Raw genomic sequence first — 21,712 nt, 5'->3', positions numbered from 1 at the left:
ACGAAAACAATATTCTATTAAATTGCTATTATTCCTCCACATGCATTATCCAGTGCTTCAGTGTGAGTACTTATCCAGTGGGTACTTGGTTGGAATGGCAGAAGCTTCCAGAAAGGTGGGTAGGCTACAGTGTTTCTATTTTTAGGGGAGGTCTTTCTTAGCGAAAATATGCTCAGAGTGAAGACTTAACAGATACTCTGGCAAACACTTCTGCCATCAGGCATATCACCATGGCAAAAAGTGCTACAGAATAGTCACTAAGCAGGGCAAAGGAACCTTTCTGATTAGTCAATGTTTCTGAACGGCCCTTTTCTCCACCCTCTTAGTCTGGAGGATTGTATCTGAGGTGTATGAGGGCCCACTGCTAGACATTCCAAAAAGCAAGAACATATGAATAAATATCAAATACACACACACTCATGGGTGATCCAGATAGTGAAGCTGACTAACAAGGGCTTTTAAAATTATGCTTAATATGTTCAAGAGCAAAAATTAAAAACATGGGGAGGGGGAATACACCTAATTTTCTCTCTTGAAGATGGAGAACTTCAATAGAGAATTGGAATGCATAAACAAGAAATTTGTTATTTTATGACTAAAAAAGATGCAATACTTAAAATTAAGACTTTGTAAATGTGCTTAAAAGCAGACAGGGCCCTAGTGGCTCACTCAGTTAAGTGTCTGACTCTTGATTTTTGGCTCAGGTCATGATCTTGGGGTCCTAGAATAGAGCCCCATGTCAGGCTCCACACTCAATGGGGAGTCTGCTTGGGATTCTTTCTCTCCCTCTGTCCCTCACTCCCCCCGCCCCCTGCCGCCCCAGCTCACATGCTCTCTCAAACAAATAAACAAATAAAAATAAATAAATAAATAAGAGCAGACTAGAAAGCAAAAGGATAAGACTGGTAAGAGAGCACATTGACAAAAAATATCCAAACTGAAGTACAGAAATTTAAAAGAATGGGAAAATTCAGAAAAGAACCTTAGAGATATGTGGGCTGCAATAAATGGTCTAAAATTTGGATGATTCAAGTTCCAGGAGAACAGGAGTGAGGTCAGGGAAAAAGCAACAGTGAAGAGAGAAAAATTGAATTTTCCAAAACTGATGAAAGTATCAAGCTAAGATTCAAAGAACTCAATGAACCCCAAGCACAAAAAATACAAAGAAAACCACCCCAGGGCACAACATAAACTGCGGAAAATCAAAGAAAAGAAGAAATTCATAAAAATAGCTAGGGTTGGGCAGGAGAACACACTGTTTTCAAAGGAACAACAATAGCACTAACAACTGATTTCTCAGAGAAAACAATGGACGCCATAAGACAATGGAACAAAACTTTAAAAATGCTGAAATATCTTCAAATTAGAACTCTATACACAAGGAAAAGAATATTTCCAAAATGAAAGGAGACAAAACTCATCAAAATTTATAGATTAAAGATGTGTAATAGTTTTGTATTTCAACTTCTCCTCAGTAAAGTTTTAAATATTTTAAAGGAGAATAAATACATGTCTCAGCCAACAAAAAATAAAAGGTCCACCACTAGGAATCATGAACTAAAACAAAAAGGAATTCTTTAAGCAGAAAAAAGTAATCCCACAGGGAAATATGGGATTTCGGGAAGAAATAAGGGAGAACAGAAAGGACAAATATGTAGGTAAATATAAATAAATATGGATACATAAATTAATAATGACTTGTGGGGGTTAAAATGTGTGTAAAATTACATACACAGGATAGTAACACAAAATATGGAAGGGTGTTAATGGGGTTAAAGTGTTCTAAGGTTAGCATTCTTGAAGAAGTAACAAAAAGTAGTAATTTTTATATGACTGTGACAAATTAAGGATACATATTGTGATTTCCAAGGTAACCACTAAAAGAAGAGCTGGATAATGCATTACAAGCTAAACAGGAGGAAAAAATGAAATAACTTTTTCTGCCTGTAATGTCTCAAATAATTTAAACACTCTCAATAGCAAATTATTCAAGACTCTCAATCTGTAAAACAATTGAGTTCCTATTACTGTTGGTGTAACCAAATGCCTTCTACCATGTAATCAAAATTTTTCTGGTATCTGATTTAGAGTTGTTTTCCAAAAGAGCAAACTCGTAGGCTTAGACAAAAAACAAATATAAAATTTTAGTAAATATTTTATTTGAACATGTTAAAGCTTAACTTTGTAACCACTTTTTATTCTTTTGTCATTGAAATCTTGCACACTCTTATTGGAACTTATTTGCTGGTAGAAAGGATGAAACCAGAATGTTCAAGACATTCTAAAATTCTGAAAAAGATTTATGCATCCCATCAATCACCACGTGTGCCTCCCAAACACCGTTCTTCCACAATCTCCGTCCTTGGTACTTCTTTCAATGCTGGGATCGTTGATTAATCGCATTTCCTTCATCTTTTCACTTGATCCCTCACCTACATATGTCCACAAAGGACTTACCTGCAGTGGAAAGTTCAGGGTACTTTTGTAGAAGTTTTTTGGATTGTAGTCCATCAGTTTCTTAATGTCCTCAAAGAATCTTGCCCTCCCATCCCAGGCAAAGCCTACAGAAGTCAACCAGATGTAAAAGGCTGCCCCTCTGACATTCTGTGAAATTTCACCATCCAAGATGGAGTCAGGGTTGGGTTGATTCCAGGTAAATCAGTTATAGAAGTTGGAACTTGCTTGATGCCAGAAGCAAACTTTGCTTGGTTTGGTAGTAAATAAAATAAGGCATTAACATAAACTGTGAAAATTGAGGGTATAAATGGAGCAGTGGCAGGGGAAGGGGTCCCTTGGAGATAGTCAGTGTTTCCTTGGTTTGAACTTCAGTGCCACACTGTTAATGCAAAACCTCTGACCACTAGGCCCAGGTCCATCAGGAAACACATGGCCAAGGTGGGCTTCACACTGCAAAGGAGAGAAACCTCTGTCATTTCTCCACTAAGACAAAGTTCTTTATGTAAAACTAGACAGGTGAACCCCACATGGCCACCCCACTCCAGTGTTAGACACCTGTGTGGGGAAAAAAGTCCATCGCATCAGAATGCACATAGGAAATGAAAGAATATAGGGGTGTCCGGGTGGCTCAATCAATCGAGTGTCCAACTCTTGGTTTTGGCTCAGGTCATGATCTCATGGGTCACGAGATGAAGCTCCAGGTCAGGCTCTATGTTCAGTGGGGAGTCTGCTTGGGAATCTTTCCCTCTGCCCCTCTCCTCACTCCCACAGTCATGAACGTGTGAACTCTCTCTCTTTCAAATAAATAAATAAATCTTTAAAAAAAAGGAAATGAAAGAATGCAGAGTGCAGTAGTGGTAAACAGCGAGAAGGTGAAGAAGTTATTTAACTCAGGCCTTGATTTACTCATCTATAAAATGGGGACTAATAATTATACCTACTTAATAAAGCTGTTGTGATGATTAACTGATACAGTACATGTAAAGCATTAATACAATTCCTAGGGGATGCCCGGGTGGCTCAGCGATTGAGCGTCTGCCTTTGGCTCAGGGTGTGATCCCGGAGTCCGGGGATCGAGTCCCACATCGTGCTTCTGGCATGGAGCCTGCTTTTCTCTCTGCCTGTATCTCTATCTCTGTCCCTCTGTCTTTCTCATGAATAAATAAATAAAATCTTAAAAATATATATATAATTCCTAGGTAAGCACTCAATAATGTTGCAGCCAGTGTACTATTTTTGCTTATGATAAGACTTTGCTATACTTATCTGCTGCCTCGGATGTTTTCAAAAACCAAAAAAGTGAGTACCCAAGAATATAAAAGTGAACCTGTTGTCTGGATTTAAAGCACTATCTCCTACCAGAGCCACAGCAGGAACGGCATGATGTCGCCTGCAGTAGCACTCTGCTAGTGACACACTGCAGAGTGGGAAGGACGTGGAGAGAAGCCAAGCACATGGGGCCATCCTGCAGCCTCTCCCTGTTCAAAAGAATGTGAAGGGCCAACTCCTTTCAGACCCTCACTCTGCCCCATCTCTGGAAGGCTAGAATGAGGAAAGGCTACTTCAGAGTGGCTCAGGAAGGTTTTTTCTCTTCCCTGCACTGCCCAGAACCATGGGAGAGGGGATCAGAAGCAGAAAGCATAGAAACCCAATGTGTTTCAGTGACAAAAGTACACCCATGTTGTACTACCACGTATGCTCTCTGTGGTACCCAGGCTGGGCAGCATCGGGGAAAACCAAACAGACAAAATAAAACAAAACCCCCACCTGCTTGCAGACAACCTCGGTGCGAGTTAATCCTAATGAGGTGTCCACACGTCTCAGGATCCCCGTGTCCCTTTCATCAGAGCCAGATGTCCCGTGTGCCTCCGAAAATGCAGGCCATCCAGTGCCGGAGCAGTACTTTTTCTCGGAACTGTGAAGACATTCACCATCCTGCAGCTGCTAAGATGTTATTAACAGACAAAGAGCATTTTATGCCCCAACTCATTTTTCTACTGAGCAGGGTCCGAGCTCCTCTCTCCCTGCCAGATCCCAAGGCCAGTTACATAAGCAATCAGTTCCACGGGAACTCTGCCCACTGCACTTTCACTATTAAACACGTCTCATCATCGTCAAAGGATCTCTTGTTCCTTTGATGCTGAAGGCTTCTCTCTCGATGTCAACAGGGACCAAAAAACACTAGGGGCTTTGTGACCTGTGATGCATATTAGGAAATGCAGATCAAATCCAAGGGCTCTAAATGTAGAAGAGGGGGAAGCGGAAATGAGACACTCATGGTCACAGAGGGCATGAGGGTCTGGGACCAGCAGCATGAGGCCTGATGAAACGCCCACTGTCAGCAGTGGGATCTTCGGGTTACCTGCCTGCCTGCAGAGATTCCAAAGCTGCCTCTGCCATTTCTTAGCTGGGTGACACTGGGCAGGTTACGTACCTGCTCCAGGCCTCACCTGTAGCATAGGGATAACATTACTTATGTTAGAAAGATATCTTGAGGATTTACGGAGATATTCTGTGTGGCACAAGTAAGTGCTTATGAATGTACACTGTAATAATTAGTAAGGAAGCCTGGACACCTGAGCCAGTCACTGCAGTGAAGTGACCCTCCTGGGCAAGGCCCATAAGAACTAGTAATGCTGATGTGGGAGAGGGCCAGAGGGGCTGACCAGAGGAGTGAGAGGGCAACAAGCAAGTCCACTCACCACAGACCCACTCTTCAAGTGCTTTGAAAGGTGAGCTCCCTTTAATGGCACTAGGAAAATAGAGTGAAAGTTTTTTAATAGCAGGGAGATGGCTCTCTTCTAAGGAAGAAGAGATGACTCTTCTCTAAGGGAGAAGAATGTATTATAAACTCTGCAAAAAAAAAAAAAAAACCCAAATAACCAAAACCCCAAACAAACAAACAAAAAAACCCCCAAATACCAAAAAGCTAAGTGAAGAGCAGAACAAATGGCAAATAAATCTCTAGACTGTGAACACAGAAGGAAGCTCAGTTTAAAGCACAGACTCCAGCAGAAACAGTCTTGTGTGAATGCAGTCATTCTCAAACATTTTCATCTCAGGGCTGCTTTATACTAAAAAATTCCTGAGGATCTCTTTTCTTTACATGAATTACATGTATCACTGTTTAACAAATTAGAAACTATAATAATTTTAAAATATTTATATGTAAGTTATTTTTAAAAATAATAAATTAATTACCTGGTAACATAAATAGTCTATTTTTTCTGACAGATAATTGTATATTCTATAATGAAACATCTACTGACAAGAGTTATAATGTCTTACAATTCTGCAAATCTCTTTAGTATGTAGCTTAAAAAGACTATTGACTCTTCATATGTGTTTCTGCATTCAATTTGGTACAATGTTATTTTGATTGACATATAGGAAGAGGATGTGGCCTCATGGATATGCAGTTAGAAAAGACAGGGCCAAAAAAAAAAAAAAAAAAAGAAAAGACAGGGCCTTGTAGATCCCCTAAAAAGGAACTCCTGGAGTGCTCCTGGAGTATTCAGATTCACCAGGATTTTAGAACTTTGAGGAGTAAAGGCCCTGACTTCTGAAAGATTTAGGCATGAATCTGGGCTCTGTTACATCTGTGTGATCTTGGCAAATTAGTTCATCTTTTAAAGCTTTAGTGCCCTATTGGATAGAACAGTAATGGTCTTATTACCTCATAAGGTTGCTGAGAGGATTACCTGACATGCTTTCAAAGTATAGTGTATTTATCAGAGTGTTAGACACATGGTATGTAAGTCAGTAGCTACAATTTTTAAAAATCATTACTATCAATAACAGATATCCATGAAATTTGAGCAGCTGTGGGTCCAATTTTTTTTGCAAGCCTTTTTGGAAGGGTTCAAAACTATACACCCGAGCCACCCTGGCTCAGGGAAAAACATTTTAAGTATCTTTTAATCACAGCCTTTCCACTCTTAACATTACATGTAAACCAGAGATCATTAAAGGCATTTTGGTGGAGAATTACGAATGTAATACATTTTTAAATGAATGATTCTAAGACTAAAAAAGTCATTTAAAATGTTTATGGGAAACAATAAATCTTTACTGATAGAATATACAGAATCTGGAAATTTTACCAGGTAATACGAGAGGCCCATCATATATAATTTAAGAGTGGAAATCTAACTTTAAGGCCAATTTGAAGTTCCAATATACATATTTAAATGATGGGCAGATTATAAGGCTCTCCCTTGAAAAACTAAAACCATACTAGATCATCTCTTTTCATATACACTTAGAGGTGTTTTTTTTAGTTTTCTTTTTTTGTTATGTGCTTTGTATTATATGTTTACATGTTTGTTTTATGTTTATTTGCTTTGGTTTTCCTTCATTTTTGGAAATTCCATAGCCCTCAAACCAACAGCAGAGGCACTTGATGAGAACTGACAACTCTAACATCCTAGGAGAATTTCCATTCATTAGGAGGAATGGGAACACACAAAACAGTTTTAACCAGTGTTACTTACTTAGTTACTTATTACATGTGGGACATCCAGATGTAATGTAAAAAGGCAAATAATATCAGCTTCTCAGATTCCCTCTATTCTAAGGAAATGTAGGAGCATGAAGTATGTGGCCCCATGGCAGATTTTAATAAACATTTCCAGAATTGGTATATGTGGGCAAGGAGAAAAAAGGGAAACACAGGAAGTAGGGGAGGGGAGGGAAGCAGGGGCAAAGTCACATGATTCCAAGGTTAAAAAAGCAACAGTCTTGCATCCCCAGGGGAGTGATAACATTCTAAGAGTGTTCTTGACCCGGAGACCTTGGATCAGAGGCATCTGATTTGAAGAGGAGGCAGGTCTCCTGGAACATGCACCATATTGGTGGTCTGTGAAGGCAGTATTACAGGCAGCAGTGAGTCCAGCTGCCCAGAGACACTGGTCCCACATCTACCTGACTCTTGGTTGACCAACTTTTCCCCTCATTTTGACTCTATCTATAAAAGCATTCGAAGGAATGTTTGCTTTTTCTCCACCCCTGCCTTGCTATTATTAAGGCTGGAGACTAGGGACAGACAGAGAGAGGGGGAGAATGAGAGGCAAAACAAGAATATATTCCTAAGACTATCCTTTTGAATGGGAAGCATGCTCAGGAATATAATTTCCACTTACAGATTCTCATTAATTAGAACATACTCATAAGAATTCCTCATTAACAAAAATTTATCCATATATATAGCCCAAAGAAGGATTTATCTCTAAGAATAATCATTGCTAACATGTACTGAATGCTTGGCATGTGCCAGGCATTGCACTGGTGCTTTTACATGCATACCTCTTAACTCAGTTAATCCTCTCAACAACTTTCTGAAGTTGGTATTACTCTCATGCTACCACATTACAGGTGAGGAAATCAAAGCATGAACTGGTTAAGAGATTTGCCCAAGGTCACACAGCAGTGGAGCCACTCTACTATACTACTTCTCCTATAAACAAATACATCTCTAATAAGAGTATATTCTGGAACATAAAAGATTCTTATAAATAGTCTTCTCCTAGTGTCAGTTATAGCAGCAACAGCCAGAAAATGAAACAGAAACTTACTCCAAAGTCCTTAAGAAAAGAGAAACTTTTGATTAAAACTAAAACTAAATGATTAAAGAAGAAACAGATAAGGTTGGTGAACTGGCAGCTCAGCATACCAGCCTTTGGTAATTGGGCTTTTGGAGAATTGGCTGGTTCTCCTGTTAGTCTTGGCTGCTTCACTATCTCAGTGACCTGAGATTGATCACTCAATTTTCTTAATTTGGACTAGCACTGTGCTAATATGGTAGCCACTGGTCACACTTGGGCTTTTAGGTTTAAATTAATTAAAATTAAATAAAATTTAAAAGTTATCTTCAAGCAACATTTTGAATGCTGAAGAGCCACATGTGGCTACCATATTGAAAGAGCAGATACAGAACATTACCATTATGGTAGAAATTCCTACCAGACAAAGCACCAACATTCTGTGATTCAATGATACGCTGCTGTGGTAAGGGGATGGTGGGCACTGGGCAGGAAAAGATCTCAACTTTGCTAGTGCAGAAATAAGAACACCAATGAAGTAAAACAATGAAGAATGTAAAGTAGACAACGCTCTTACAAGGATGACTTTTTATCCTCAGCCTTCACAGTCCAAAGATAGAAACAGACCCACAGTTTAACAAGGCAGTCCTTTACATCTTCACACCATACACCTTTTTTGACTAAAAACAGGTTGGCTATCTTGAGGTCCTATTTCTCCTCCTTAATAAAACCAAATGTCAAGGAACCAAATGTCTCAGAAGTATGTGTCCCACATTTTACTGTGTTAAAATTAACCTCTTTCTCTCAGTTTTCTCCAGGACATCCTAGGCCGACTGCTATCTTAGATGTCTCTTCCTCAGCCATTGACAAAGTGAATGAATCTGGGCAAAGGCCTGCCCTTTCATAAGCATGAAGGGAAATCAATCCTAATTGTTCCTCATCCTTGCAGGCGGGGTCTGGCTTTCCAAATTCAGCCCACATTAGCAGCCAGCAGCCCAAGAAAGACCAGTCTGCTCAAAGCCCAGAGGACATAATGAAGCACTGCCTAATGGAAGATTCACAGAGCTGGCTTGATTTATATTTTATTCTAAACCAATTTAGGGTTGATGCAGAAGAAAGGAAAATATCTTTGAAGTTCTGAAAACAGGACTTCAAAGATGTTTTCCTTTCTTCTTCATCGAATCTACTTTTTTTAGACTGTTTCCTGCATGTCTAAACAAAAAAGCCTTTGTTGAGAGATTTCAGATCCTGATTGACTTAAAAGAGGCTTTGAAATCAAGGGACAATTAAATTTACTTTTAGCTATATAGAAGAGGGCATGGTATTCACTACTGTCAAGCACTGTGGGGAATCTATCCTCATAAAATTCTACATTTGCCAAATTAAATTATAAACCCATTTTCCCTGGGAGAGATATAGTTTTAATCACATGGCCAACTAAATACTATTATGGTTTAGATTTCTTTAAATACTTTCCAGGAAAATATTCTAATAGCATTATCTTAAGGTGCCTACAAAGTTTTATTTGTTTGCTATTTCTCGGGGATACAGAAAGAAAGAATATAGGCTCAGAAGTCTCATTAACTGTTCTAAATGCTAGAAATAATCAAGACAGGCAAGTATTTTATATAAATAGCTCTTCTTATAGCAACTATGCCAAATGAGGAGGGCAATTAAAAACAACATGGGTATGTATTTATGCAAGGCTTCAAACGAGACAGAGCTGTAAGAAATCTGGAGGTCTGTTCTCCTTCGGTACCTCCCGATCCTTACCTGAAGAGTGGGCTGTCACAGCACACACAGTGATACATTCCTGATTCCTTGTTATTCAGATAGACCCCACTGAAAGGCTGAAAGTGAATCAGATAGATTATGTGTAGGGTTCTCATAAGACCAGCAGGAGATGATACAGCAAATTTAAGTCCAAGATTCAGTCCTCAAATAAAGGAATTTTTGTACTAATTTGACAAAGTGCAAATATCACCGGAAAGATTATAACCTGCCCAATGAAGCCGCCTGTAGGCTTATCACAACTGGCCTTTATTGTGCCAAATATTCAAATTATGACATTAATAATGCTTTGTATTTATATAGCACCTTTCATCCAAGAACATCAAAGTCTGTGAAAAAGTGAGAGAACAGTCCTCTGGATTGTGTAAAATTTCAGACTTCCTTTCAAAAGAGTTAATACAATACAAATCCAGTCCACTGTCTAAAACACTGTGAAATCTTCAATTAAAGATAGAATATAAATACAGGAAAAGCATAGCTCTGTGGGCTCTTGGTTATGCCTTTAATATGCCTCACGTGGTGCTTAGGACATGGCATACCTAATAAATGTTTAAATAATGAGTTAGATTATCCCAGTACTAAGTTACTACTTAGATGAAATTACTTCATTAACTGTGGCTTAAAGAGTTTGCAGGTTTTCAAAGGTCTCCCAAGAAGAACACAGGGGACGTGAGGCAATGAGTCAGCCAAGTCAGTATTTTTCAAAATGTTATTTTGAAAACTGGATCTCATTGTTAGAAAAAGAAACAAAGACCTTTTTACTCAGTTCCTTTTGTTAAAGTAAATTAAAAGAAAAACAATCAGACCTCTCACACAGGCCAACCACTGAAGAACCATAACCAGAGTCTGGTGGCAAGCGCTACCCCATCTTATGGGTCAAAGAGAAGCCACGGCACAGAATGGGTGACCCAGAACTGACTCAGGAAATAAGCTGGACTCTTCTGCCCTTTCTAGATTTCTCAAATCAACAAATTCATAGGTCAAACATTCAGATTCCCTGTGGTAGTATTAACAGCACATTTTCAGTGAGCCGCATAATGGACAATTTCAAAATAACCCACTGAGCCTACCATCTGGGCACACTTGGACATTTTCCCTCTTTAAAGACTCTAAACTTAGCTGCAGAAAGCTGAAGAGTGGTAAGCTGGTCTTTTTATGGCCTGTGCTCCTGGATGCCAGCTCCCAACCTTGGCATAAACCAGCATCTGCAATGAAGTTTCACATCCCTCCCACCTGAGCTGACAGGACACACATGCCAAAGGACTACCAGTCCTTCAGCTGATCTGGAAAGCTGACTCACAGCATCCAGACAGTCTGATAAAATTCAAAATGTCATTTTGTCATTGCAGGGGACAGGTGAACAGAGGAAGTGACAGGCAACAGGTATCACAGTAAAAAAAAGTAAATTAAAAGGAATCCTTAACTGACACATTTTATGAAGTGACGCCTATCCACTGCTTTCCAGACTGACTTCCTGATGTCTCCCTCCTCCTGCCTCAATTCTGTAGAAGTCTTAGCATTAATTTAAAGCCAAACTCAGCTTCTACCTCAATCATTCATTCTGATATGCCCTTGAAAACCTAGTATGTACTCAGTGCAGGGCTGGGTGCTAAGGTTACAGAGACTACAGGAAAAACCAGGGACTGAACTGGCAGGCACCTGAATCTGGGACTTCCCAGCCTCCAGAACTGTGAGAAATCAATGTGGTGTAAGGCCCTCAGGCTGTGGTATTCTGCTACAGACAGACTGCCTGGACCAATGGAATGTCGCCCTTCCTTGATCCTGTCCATACAACATACCTGTTGGAAACAGATGGCACACTCAAAAGGATACTGCAGATAATTTCATACAGAATAATTTACAAAGGGGGGGCCAGGCCCAGTCTTCAGGGAGGGTGAAGCACTGAGAGGGTGAGCGGCTCTGTGATCACGCCACCCCTACCAGGCCTGTGAGGCAAAGGAAGGGGCAGTCACCAGAGCCTGTGGGTGAGGGCAGCCTGCAGGAGCTAAGGCCTGTACTAGAGAACCCTGGATCCCGACTTCTCTGTTGTGTCCTCTGACCTTGCAGGCATCATCTGTTGGCCAAACCTGAGCAGTAGTCAAAAGTGAAGGGAGTATATTATTCTCCCCAGAACTCAGAACAGAGTGAAGCACATGGAGAGCGGATCTGTAGGGCATACAGAGGAAGCCGTGCAGACAACTCACCTTCTATTGATATTTAACTTTTAGTCGTTGCGCAACCAGGCTTTAAACTCCTTTATTGTGTCTCGTGGAGTGCATGTTTTTATTGCTGCCTGATAAAAACACGTGCAACTGAATTTTTAAGTTGGAGTTACCAAATTGAAACCTGAGATGCGTTACTTCTCTTTCCTTAGCAAGGCTTACAGTTAGTTCTGCAATATTCTAAAAAGTTACACGTGGAAACAGATCAACTGAAAGGGATTTATAACATTACTTAAAATAATGGATGATGCTCATTTTGTAAAATGGCCAAATGCACAGAGTATACCACACCATCTGTTTGAGAATCCCACAGATTTATTCTCCTCAACATCTGTCAGCTCATCTCCAGGCAATGTATGTATACCAAACACTGCCTGGCTCTGTCCCTGAGAAAGGGCTGGCTTAGAATATTCTGGGATACACCCAATTGCACAGAGAGCATCACATGTGGCTCCCCCGAACTATCTGCAATAATGACTGTGTCTCTTTCCTCATAAAAGATTATTAAAATCCCATCCACAGGAAGTTTTAAAAAAATACCAGTACTGTACAAGAATCGACTGGGATCTGCTGGCCTGACAATTTTAGCATCAGAGAAGTTGAGGACACACCATGATTATACAAGGCCATGTGCACGTAGACAGCTGTCTCAACTTCACAGGGGCTGCTAAAGAAAAGAGAGAAATACTCTCAACTTTGCAAAACCACCACGGTCCATTCTATAGGGTCCACTTTGCCAAAGAAAATGTCTAATAACCATATTCAACAGCTCTATTTCAGGGGTTATATTTGGGTCTAAGACAAATATTTGTTAAGAAATGCTGTGCTGGGGAAACAGTACTATCCTGAGGACAATTCTCTCAGCAAATGAACAAACGCTGAGTTTAGTGAATCCTGTTCAAATAATGTTTGCACCTCTTAGCCTGCTCTCTTGTTCAGTATTTTCTCCCTGAGTGTGGACTTTAGTCAGGCACCATGTTCCGGGCCAGGGCTATCTCAACCACAGCAACTGGTCAGAAGGGAAAGCACTGGGGAGAGCAACCTGCTTTGGGGCCTGAGCACATGGATAGGGGTTGAGAGGTGGGTCTGAATGAACAGGATGAGGGGAGGGGGGAGAAAAAGGACACGGGTGGGGGCCTCAGGGAGAAGGGAGGCCAGGCGGTCTGAGAGCTAAAGGAAGGACAGTGTGGTCCAAGTGCAGAGATGAAGAGGAAAAACAGCCAGAATGAGGGCAGGGGCAGGAGATAGGGGGCAGAGCCTGTAGGGCCTAATTAACCGTCAACTTTCCTCTTTACCTTGGAAGCAGCGGGAAGCCACTGAAGGATTGTTAGCAGGGAAGGGATGCAGGTGGATTTGTGCTTTAAGATCTCTCTGGCAGCCTTGTGGAGAAAGGCAGCCAGAAGAGCTGGAGGCTGCTGCCCACCGCTGTGCACCCACAAGAGGCGGGGGTCATTGGGGCACCAGGAGGCAAGGGTGGAGACAGAAGGAGAGCACCTGCAGTTACGGTACACAGAAGAGGTGGGCAAGGCGACAGAGGGGATGGATGCATCCAGGGCATCCTACAGATGGATGGACAGCGATGCCCAGGAGGGAGAAGCACAAGGAGGACCACACTGGCAGAGCAGGATGTGGGTGAGTTGGGCTCAGCAGTATTTATACCAACCCATGCAATCAACCAAATTATCATCAGTGCAGCTTACTGGTTCTGTTCCTTTTTCTCTTGTAACATAGAATTGCTCTGGAGTCAGCTTCTTTTGCCATTCACTCTTGGTAAGAGGCAGCTCATGCTTTGTGAGAGACCCTGTGTTGTTAAATAGAAATTTTTAAAAATTAAAACAAAAAAAATTTCTCCCTTATCCTTTCTCCTACAGCGCCTGGCCACCCAGCAGAACAAGGCCACCCCTTCCCTCTCCCATGCCTTCCTTCCTTCTTCACAGGAACCAGAAAGCTCCTGTACAAAATGCTTCAATTGACTCACTAGTTTAACAAGAAAGGGGTAGCAAGCAGACCGCCAGTATTCCAGTCCCACTGGGGCACAGAAGCTAAAGAGGCAGCTGAAGAATGAAATAATGCAGAATAAATTCTTCTCAGGTACCCGGGGGGAGAAATTGATCCTCCTTCTATTACTATGTTGAGAGGAATATTTCCTATCAGCTGGGAGTAGCCGAGTGATTGGAGAGGAAAGAACCTTGAGCTAGTGGGTTATTAAACTCTTCTCCTTCGCTGGTTTATAAAAATCTCTCTGATTTTGTTTGTCAATGGAGGTCTTTATTACAAAATCTTCTTGTGTGGAAAAAAGGAGAGAGTCCTATAGCATATGCTCCTGAAAGGAAACGGAGACCTACCAGAGCCTACTCTTGTGCTTCAATCTTACCACTTTTACTCCAGGGAGTATAAACAAAGTAATGAGGATGACTCTTTTTAGCCAAAGGGGAGAAGGAAGCTTGATGTATATAATCAATGTTTCAATCATCCTACAGTAATAATTTGAAAGGATTTTATAAGCTGTTCACCGCAACTTACAAAAGAGAAGATAGGGGCCCAGGGCCTTATGTCACCTGACCACAGCAACAAAGATGAAAGGTCAGACACCCGTGGTGTCACCACCATATAGGAAACTGTCACCACCATAAAGGAAACATGCCTGAATATCATATTAACATTCATTTTTGGTTACCATAGAAGATCCTAAATAATCTTTCAGATAAGAAAAGGCTTGAATCTTCATTGCTAGCTCATAATACTATACAATATGGTATTACAGTATTGTATATTGTTGAATGCTATGGTTGTTTACATTTTATTAAAAGGTTCTTAATCTGTTAAATATATTAAAGATTGTCCTCTCTAAAATACTTTTTATAAGGTTACGGGGATTTCTTTTTTACTCTGGAAATACACCTCTGAAATTTTCCTATGAAAATATAGCCCAGGTATACACAATTCTTCTGGATCTCATTTCTTGGGGAATTAAGCAAAATGTATTTATGTGACAATTATTACTGCTCAGAAGCTTTCAGAGTTATCATGCAGAATGTCAAGTAATAAGTGGATAAGAAATGATAAACTTTTAAAAATGTCACCATTTTTACAATCACTAAAATAATAACCAACTCAAGCAAGAATCATCAGGGGATTCTAAAATCCTGGGTGAGAGACTGTTGAAGAATGGAAAGGTCACACATTTTCAAAATATTATTAATTACAAAGGAAGAAAATGTACCTTTACAATGGAAAAATGTACAAGTCACCACGTTAACCAAGTAAGCCAAGTCAGCATCACCAACAGCGGGGCAAGCCGACATCACGTGCCTCGGTGTGAAATACCAAAGACACATCACCTCCCTGCCCACTGCACTGCATCCATTCTCAGAGAGCCCACTGAGGACTTCTCAGTAAAATCTAGAACACTTCATCCTTCTCTGGCACTTCTCCGTACTACTGATATTTGACATTCTCCTATGGTGTCTTTTATTTCCTTTGGCTTCCGTGGCACCCAATACTCTCGTCTCTCCTGTTATTCCCTTTCAGTATCTTTCCTCAGCCCTGCCTATTCATTCCCTCTAGCCATCCCTGGAATACTGGTATCCTTCAGATGAATCTATCCATCCTAGGCTCACTTCTCTCACCACATCACACTTGCCCCATGGGTGATTTTATCCAGTGAGTAGCTTACAGTACCATCCACGTGATGAGACTCCCAATCTATTTTACTCTCCAGCCTAGATCTCTACTGAATTCCAGATCCACAGATAACTACACCTGGATATCTCCCCAAGGATGTCACGTTTCAAACACCATACACAAAAGGACTTCATGTATCTCCCCTCCCCCAACTCAACTATGCTCTTCCTCTCATGTGTTCTAGCTTATTGACCCCATGCTTCAAACCAGAATGCCAGGCCACTAGGCGGGACTCTTCCCTTTTCCCTGCACCAAGCCCTACTGGTTCTACTTCCTAAATAACTCTAGGATCTGCTCATTCTCTAGGATCTGCTAAGAGTAGAAAGCTAATGGGGGGGGGGGGGGCAGAAGGGGAAGGCAGATCAATGAAAGTCTTTAAATCTACCATAAGGATGATGGCTTTTATTCTCAGTGAGTATGGAAGTCATTAGAAGGTAAGCAGAGGCATGACATGACCTAATATTTAAAAGGATTACTGGCTGATATGCTAAAAGATGTGATTACAGGGGATACTTTAACAACCTGGCTGAGAAAAGGAAGAGACCTGGGTTTAGGGTGGTGGCAGTGGTCCAGCTCAGGGCAGTCACATACCAGATGTATTCTGATAGCAGAGCCAGAGGATTTGCTGATGTGAAGTAGGAGAAAGAATACGGTCAAAGGGCACTACTCTAAGTGTCTTGGTCTGAGCAGAAGATGCGGAAGCCTATACGAAGAATAGGTTTGAAGGCTTGTTAATAAAAATGCCAGTTCAATATTCAAATGGAGATGTCAAGTAGGCAGTTGGATATATGGATTTAGAAACTGGGGAGAAGTCCAAGGTGGAAATGTATATTTGGGATTTCTTGGCGTTAAGATGTTATTTAAAGCCATAAGCCTGGAAGATCCCCAAGTCAGTGACTGTTGAAAGAACAGAGAGGCCCAAGGGCTGGACTTGGAGGCATTCCAAGATACACAGGTTGAAGAGACAGAGAAGTTGGAAGGAAACTCCAGAATGTGGTGTGCTAGACAGAGATGACTGATAATTAATAATCATAGGGTTCAGCAATGTGGCAGTCACTGGTGCCCTGAAAAAGCAGTTTAGGTGGAGGAGTGTGTATGTGAATCTGACTGGAAGGTATTTGATACAGAATAGGAGGAAGGAAAGGAAGCCAGTGCGAATACGTAAGTTCTTTCAGGAGTTCTGGAGGTAGGTGGAAGGGAAGTGAGGCCAGGAGCATTCTTTAGGATGGGAAAGATCACAGTGTTCTAGTATGCTGCTGGGAATGATCCAGTGAAGAGGATAAACTGGTGATTTAGAACAGAAAGGAGAGAGATGTGCAGCTGTTCTTGACCTTGGGTAGAGGAAATATGGAAGACCAATTAAATTATGACAATTTTATTGACTATACACACTTTAGATAACTATTCAAGGTAATAATGAAAGAGTTTTACAAACAATGCCAGCTTAACCACCAATTGAGTGGTGGAAACACTGTGAAATCTTTTCAGGCTGGGTTAGGGAAAGCTGTTTTTTTTTTTTTTTTGTTTTAAGAGCAAATGGGAGGGCGCCTAGGTGGCTCAGTCCATCAGACTCTTTGTCTCAGCTCAGGTCTAAATCTCAGGGTCATGAGTTCAAGCCCTGAGTTTGGCTCCATGCCCAGTGTGGACCTTACTTAAAAAAAAAAAAAAAGCAGTGGAATTATAACTAGTTTCAATGGGTGTGAACCATAAGGGAAATGGAAGGCATTCCATTTTAGGCAGTTTGAAAGACCAAAATAGACAAAGAGATGTGTCTATTTTGCAAGCCTTCAACAAAGGGCAAGATCCAAAATTTGGATAGTGCCATGTTAGCATGACCCAAGGTGAGACTGGTCACACAGAGGCCACTTCAAATAGTGGAAAAAAGGAAGGCAAGAGCAAGATATACTAGTAGGATTTGATTCCTCCTCCCAGAATCTAAACTGGTCTTGAGGGGAATGTGTATATCTGAACCCTGGCTAATCACTAACATCTGTTAAGGAAAGGAGTAACAGAGCATCATGACAAAATACCTTCCCTATCCTTCAAGTCCCTGTCCTGTCATGTCACTCTGCCTGTGTTCTTGGCTTTGGCAAAGATCTTGTATTATTTCTATGGATTTCCAAGAGGAAAACTGATTCTTGGTACTAAGATTGGCATATATAATCTGGAAAGCTCCATCATCTGTACCTTGAGTTGTCTTTCAGATTCCCTCTGCATTCTCTTACTATCTTCACTATCAAAAGACTTGGTTGTTCTTGCTCTTGTACTAGATAGCTACACAGCTTTACTTTGAACTATGCTTTGATAAACTCATTTTCCTTTGGGTTCATTGTTCTCCATGTGCTGTGATTTGCAGAGGCTGCCTTTCTTGTTGGTAATGTTTCATGAGGTGGGCTTACATCTTCTCATCTTTAAAGAACAGCCTCTCTTGGTCATATGGTCACCTACTGGTTACCTCCTTCTGGTTTTGCTAACATTTCTGGCCACAGCTACTATACTGCCAAATGTCATACATAAGCAAGCCTCGTTTCAATAGATACTTGAGACTAAGGGAATCTATCACAAACTGGCCCAGAAAGAATCCCCAGGCCCACTCTAATTTGCAGACTAGCTTTCTTTCTCACTCCAATGACTGGACTGGTTTAAACAATGCTCAAGATGGTTTCCTAGCAGAGGATTTCCAGAATGTTTTCCTGAAACAAGTTTTCTCCAGATACTTCTTACTTTCCTCTTTTGGTTTGCTCTTGTCAATCTTGACAACAAAATCATAGGGGCTGTGCCTCTTGCGTATCAGAAATCTCAGTGTTGTGGAACTGTCCCCCATCACTATCAACATCTTCTCATTTTTCTCTCAATCTTCCCGACGACTATAACATAGGTTAAATGTAGCTACTTTTTTGTCCTTTCCATTTATTTATGTAATTATAATTAACATTTACTGTGTGCTTACTAAGTGCCAATCATTGTGATAAAGCATTTTAACTTTTTTTCTTTTATTCTGTACAACCCTACTATTATCATTATCTTTATTCTATAGAAGAAAAAAACAGAGTTAAGCTTATGAAGTTCAGGATGTGCCCAAAGACATAGAGCCAGTATGTGACACTGTCAACACCAAAGCCCTTCACCACCAAGCTATTACCTGCCTATAAAATTTTATTTATTTTATTTTATTTTATTTTATTTTATTTTATTTTATTTTATTTTCTGCCTATAAAATTTTAATGGGTGCCTAATAGTTTGCTGAATTGAACTTTACTGGTTTATTTAAGGATTCCTTAACTGATGGACATTTGGGTTATAGCCAGTTTCTGGTTCTTAAGAGTAGTGCTGTCAAAAACATCTTTGTACACATAGCTTCGTTCTTTTGAATTACTTTCTTAGAATAATTTCCCGGGAGGGGGTGTCTGATAAGTCACACAGCTCCTGTTATGTATCGGGAGTCTGACCAAATATTAAATGCTTCTGGAAACTTCAGATCCTAAGGCAATTCATTAGGCTATTTTTTGACAACACCAGTACACACATAAAGGACAAGTTTCCATTGAAACCACTATCCTATTAAGGGGAATGAGGAGACCTCCAGCCCAAAAGTAGGATGTTTTCACCCCCTGTGGTTCTCAGAAAACCAATGCTTGGCACACAGTAGGTAGGCAACAAATATCAGACTGGCTAAGACACCAAGAGGTGCTGAAGGCCATGACTGGACGTCATGTTGGATCAGCCATTACTCCACATTGCCTGTGCTTTTATTTAAAACTACATTTTGACACTTCAAAGGATAAAAAAAAAAAAAATTCCAAGTGACTGGATACATTTTCAGAGAAGACAGGTATTTTTAAATTTCTTCACTGGACACCTAACACAATCAGAGTCAGAGATGGGACAGCTGGGCAGTTGCCCATGAAGCCAAAGCACAGGGAGCACTAAATTACTACCTGAAATATATCTGAAATACAGTGCCACTGACACAGGTCTCCACAGGTGACTCCATACTAAAAGGTGAAGCAAATGTGCCCCAATCCAACAGAGGAGCCAAAGGTATTTCGAGAAGACACACACACTCTTCACTGGTGTGTCCGGGAGCCACCGAGGAGCAATGACTACCAGTCTGAAGGGGAACGAGTTACTAGCCCACGCGTCTCCCTGGGTCCGGGTGCTTCTCACCTGGGAAAAGCAGCACTTAGACTCTTAGAAGGGGACGGCGGCACAGACCACCGGCCGGTCCAGGGCCGAGCGCACCACGTCGGGTCGCTGACCCCACCGCCGCGACTGCTGGCCGGGGGCGGGGAGAAGCGTCAGGGGCTCCTGGGCCCGACACTTGACGGCGGAAAAAAAAAAATCAGGGACGCCCACCCCTACCCCGCCAAATGTACAAGTGTCCTGGACGGCAAGGAGCGGCGGACACGGGCGCGTCTAGGAGGCTTCTCGAGAAGGAAGCGCCAGGTCGCCCTCGTCCGCGCAGGTGAAATGAAACCGAAAGCCAGGGGGCGGCGGGCCTTGCGCCGCCCGCATCCTACCTGCGTCCCCGTGACCGGCCGCTGAGCCGCCGCCACCAGCGCGGCTCCCCACCGCCCGCAGGAGCGCGTCTCCAAGGGGAAATCCCCGGAGGGCGCGGAGCAGGCGCGCCATGACGCCGCGCGCCCGGGCCCTGCAGAGCCGACGCACGGCGTCCCTCGCGCGCCGCGCCCCGCCTCCTCCTTCACGCCCCGCCCCCTCCCTCACGCCCCGCCTCCACCCGTGCACCTCGCCTCCTCATGGGCCCGCCCTCTCTCACGCCCCGCCCCCTCCCTTACGCCCCGCCCCTCCCTCACGCCCCGCCCCCTCCCTTACGCCCCGCCCCTCCCTCACGCCCCGCCTCCACCCATGCACCTCGCCTCCTAATGGACCCGCCCTCTCCCTCACGCCCCACCCCCTCCCTCGCGCGCCCCGCCTCCTCTCATGCTCCCCACCTCCTGCCTCTCGCGCCCCGCATCCCCCTGCCTCTCCTTCCTCTGCTTTTCTCTTCCCTCTTCTGCTCGCACTCCTGCCTCCACCCTCCAAAGTCCTGCCACCATTCAGCTCCTCCCCCTCTGGAGTACCTCCTCCTACCCCTCTCCCGCTCCTACTCCTAATTGGCCTCCCCTGGCCCTTCCCTTCTCCACCCTTCCCCACTACACTTCCCACACCCCAGCCCAAACACTGATCTGTTTTATACTTTGTTTGCATTTGCTAGAATTGTATATATTGTGTAACTATAGATGATGAATCTGCATTTTCTTGAGTTGTTTGTAAATGGAATCCTTGTTCGTGCTGAGTAGTATTCCATTTATGGATATACCACAATGTATTTATCTAGTCATCTATTGATAGACATTTTTTTTTAAGATTTTATTTATTTATGAGAGACAGAGAGAGAGAGAGGCAGAGACACAGGCAGAGGGAGAAGCAGGGCTTCATGCAGGGAGCCGGACGTGGAACTGGATCCCGTGGCTCCAGGATCCTGCACTGGGCTGAAGGCTGTGCTGAACCGCTGAGCCACCTGGACTGCCCTATTGATAGACATTTATATTATTTCCAATATTTCCTTATTAGAAATAAAGCTGCTAGGAACATTCCTGTACAAATCATTGCATGTATGTGCTTCCTTTTCTCTTGAGTAAATAATATTATCAAAGATGTTATAGCACTGCAATGTTAAGTGATCAACTTCTTTTTGGATTCCAGTGATGCAATTTTTTCCAGTGTTCTGCATGCCATGTTATACGGTTGTAGGTGTAGAATTCTTATTAAAATAACATGATCATAATAGCATGCAGTGTGCTTGGGATCCAAGTGGCAGAGGTCACTTACTTAGGCCACCCATTTTGTTTAGAGCTGGAAGGTGCCTACGAGATCGCCTGGCCACTTACCTTATATTGTTCATGGGGAAAGTGGGGCCAGTGTAGCTAGTGGTTTATCAACATCACACAACCAACCAGAATGTAGGAATCAGGATCAGAAGCGTGGTTTCCCAAAGCCAGGGCAACGCTGTTTTGG

The 21,712-nt window shown here is 42.2% G+C and overlaps 1 protein-coding gene across 4 annotated transcripts; it reads right to left on the bottom strand.

Annotated features, from left to right (window-relative positions):
* Positions 1 to 2,137: 2,137 nt before the first annotated feature.
* Positions 2,138 to 20,388, bottom strand: MSRB2 (methionine sulfoxide reductase B2). 4 transcript variants are annotated; one of them, XR_005989549.1, is made up of 6 exons: positions 20,215 to 20,388; positions 13,711 to 13,811; positions 9,771 to 9,847; positions 5,160 to 5,209; positions 4,225 to 4,372; positions 2,138 to 2,907 (listed from the first exon to the last, which is right to left on the bottom strand). XR_005989549.1 is itself a non-coding variant. In XM_041767617.1 (5 exons), exons 1-5 carry the CDS (start codon positions 20,324 to 20,326, stop codon positions 2,803 to 2,805), a joined length of 543 nt encoding a protein of 180 aa, XP_041623551.1. In that variant the 5' UTR covers positions 20,327 to 20,388; the 3' UTR covers positions 2,138 to 2,802. The 4 variants fall into 4 exon arrangements, 3 of the variants coding, with proteins under 3 accessions (XP_041623551.1, XP_041623552.1, XP_041623554.1); XM_041767617.1 differs by lacking the exon at positions 5,160 to 5,209; XM_041767618.1 differs by lacking the exons at positions 5,160 to 5,209; positions 9,771 to 9,847 and having other exon boundaries at positions 4,225 to 4,401.
* Positions 20,389 to 21,712: the final 1,324 nt, after the last annotated feature.

Source organism: Vulpes lagopus, chromosome 8, assembly GCF_018345385.1.
Source record: "Vulpes lagopus strain Blue_001 chromosome 8, ASM1834538v1, whole genome shotgun sequence".
NCBI classification, from domain to species: Eukaryota; Metazoa; Chordata; class Mammalia; order Carnivora; family Canidae; genus Vulpes; species Vulpes lagopus.
This window is presented reverse-complemented; position numbering and strand designations above follow the sequence as displayed.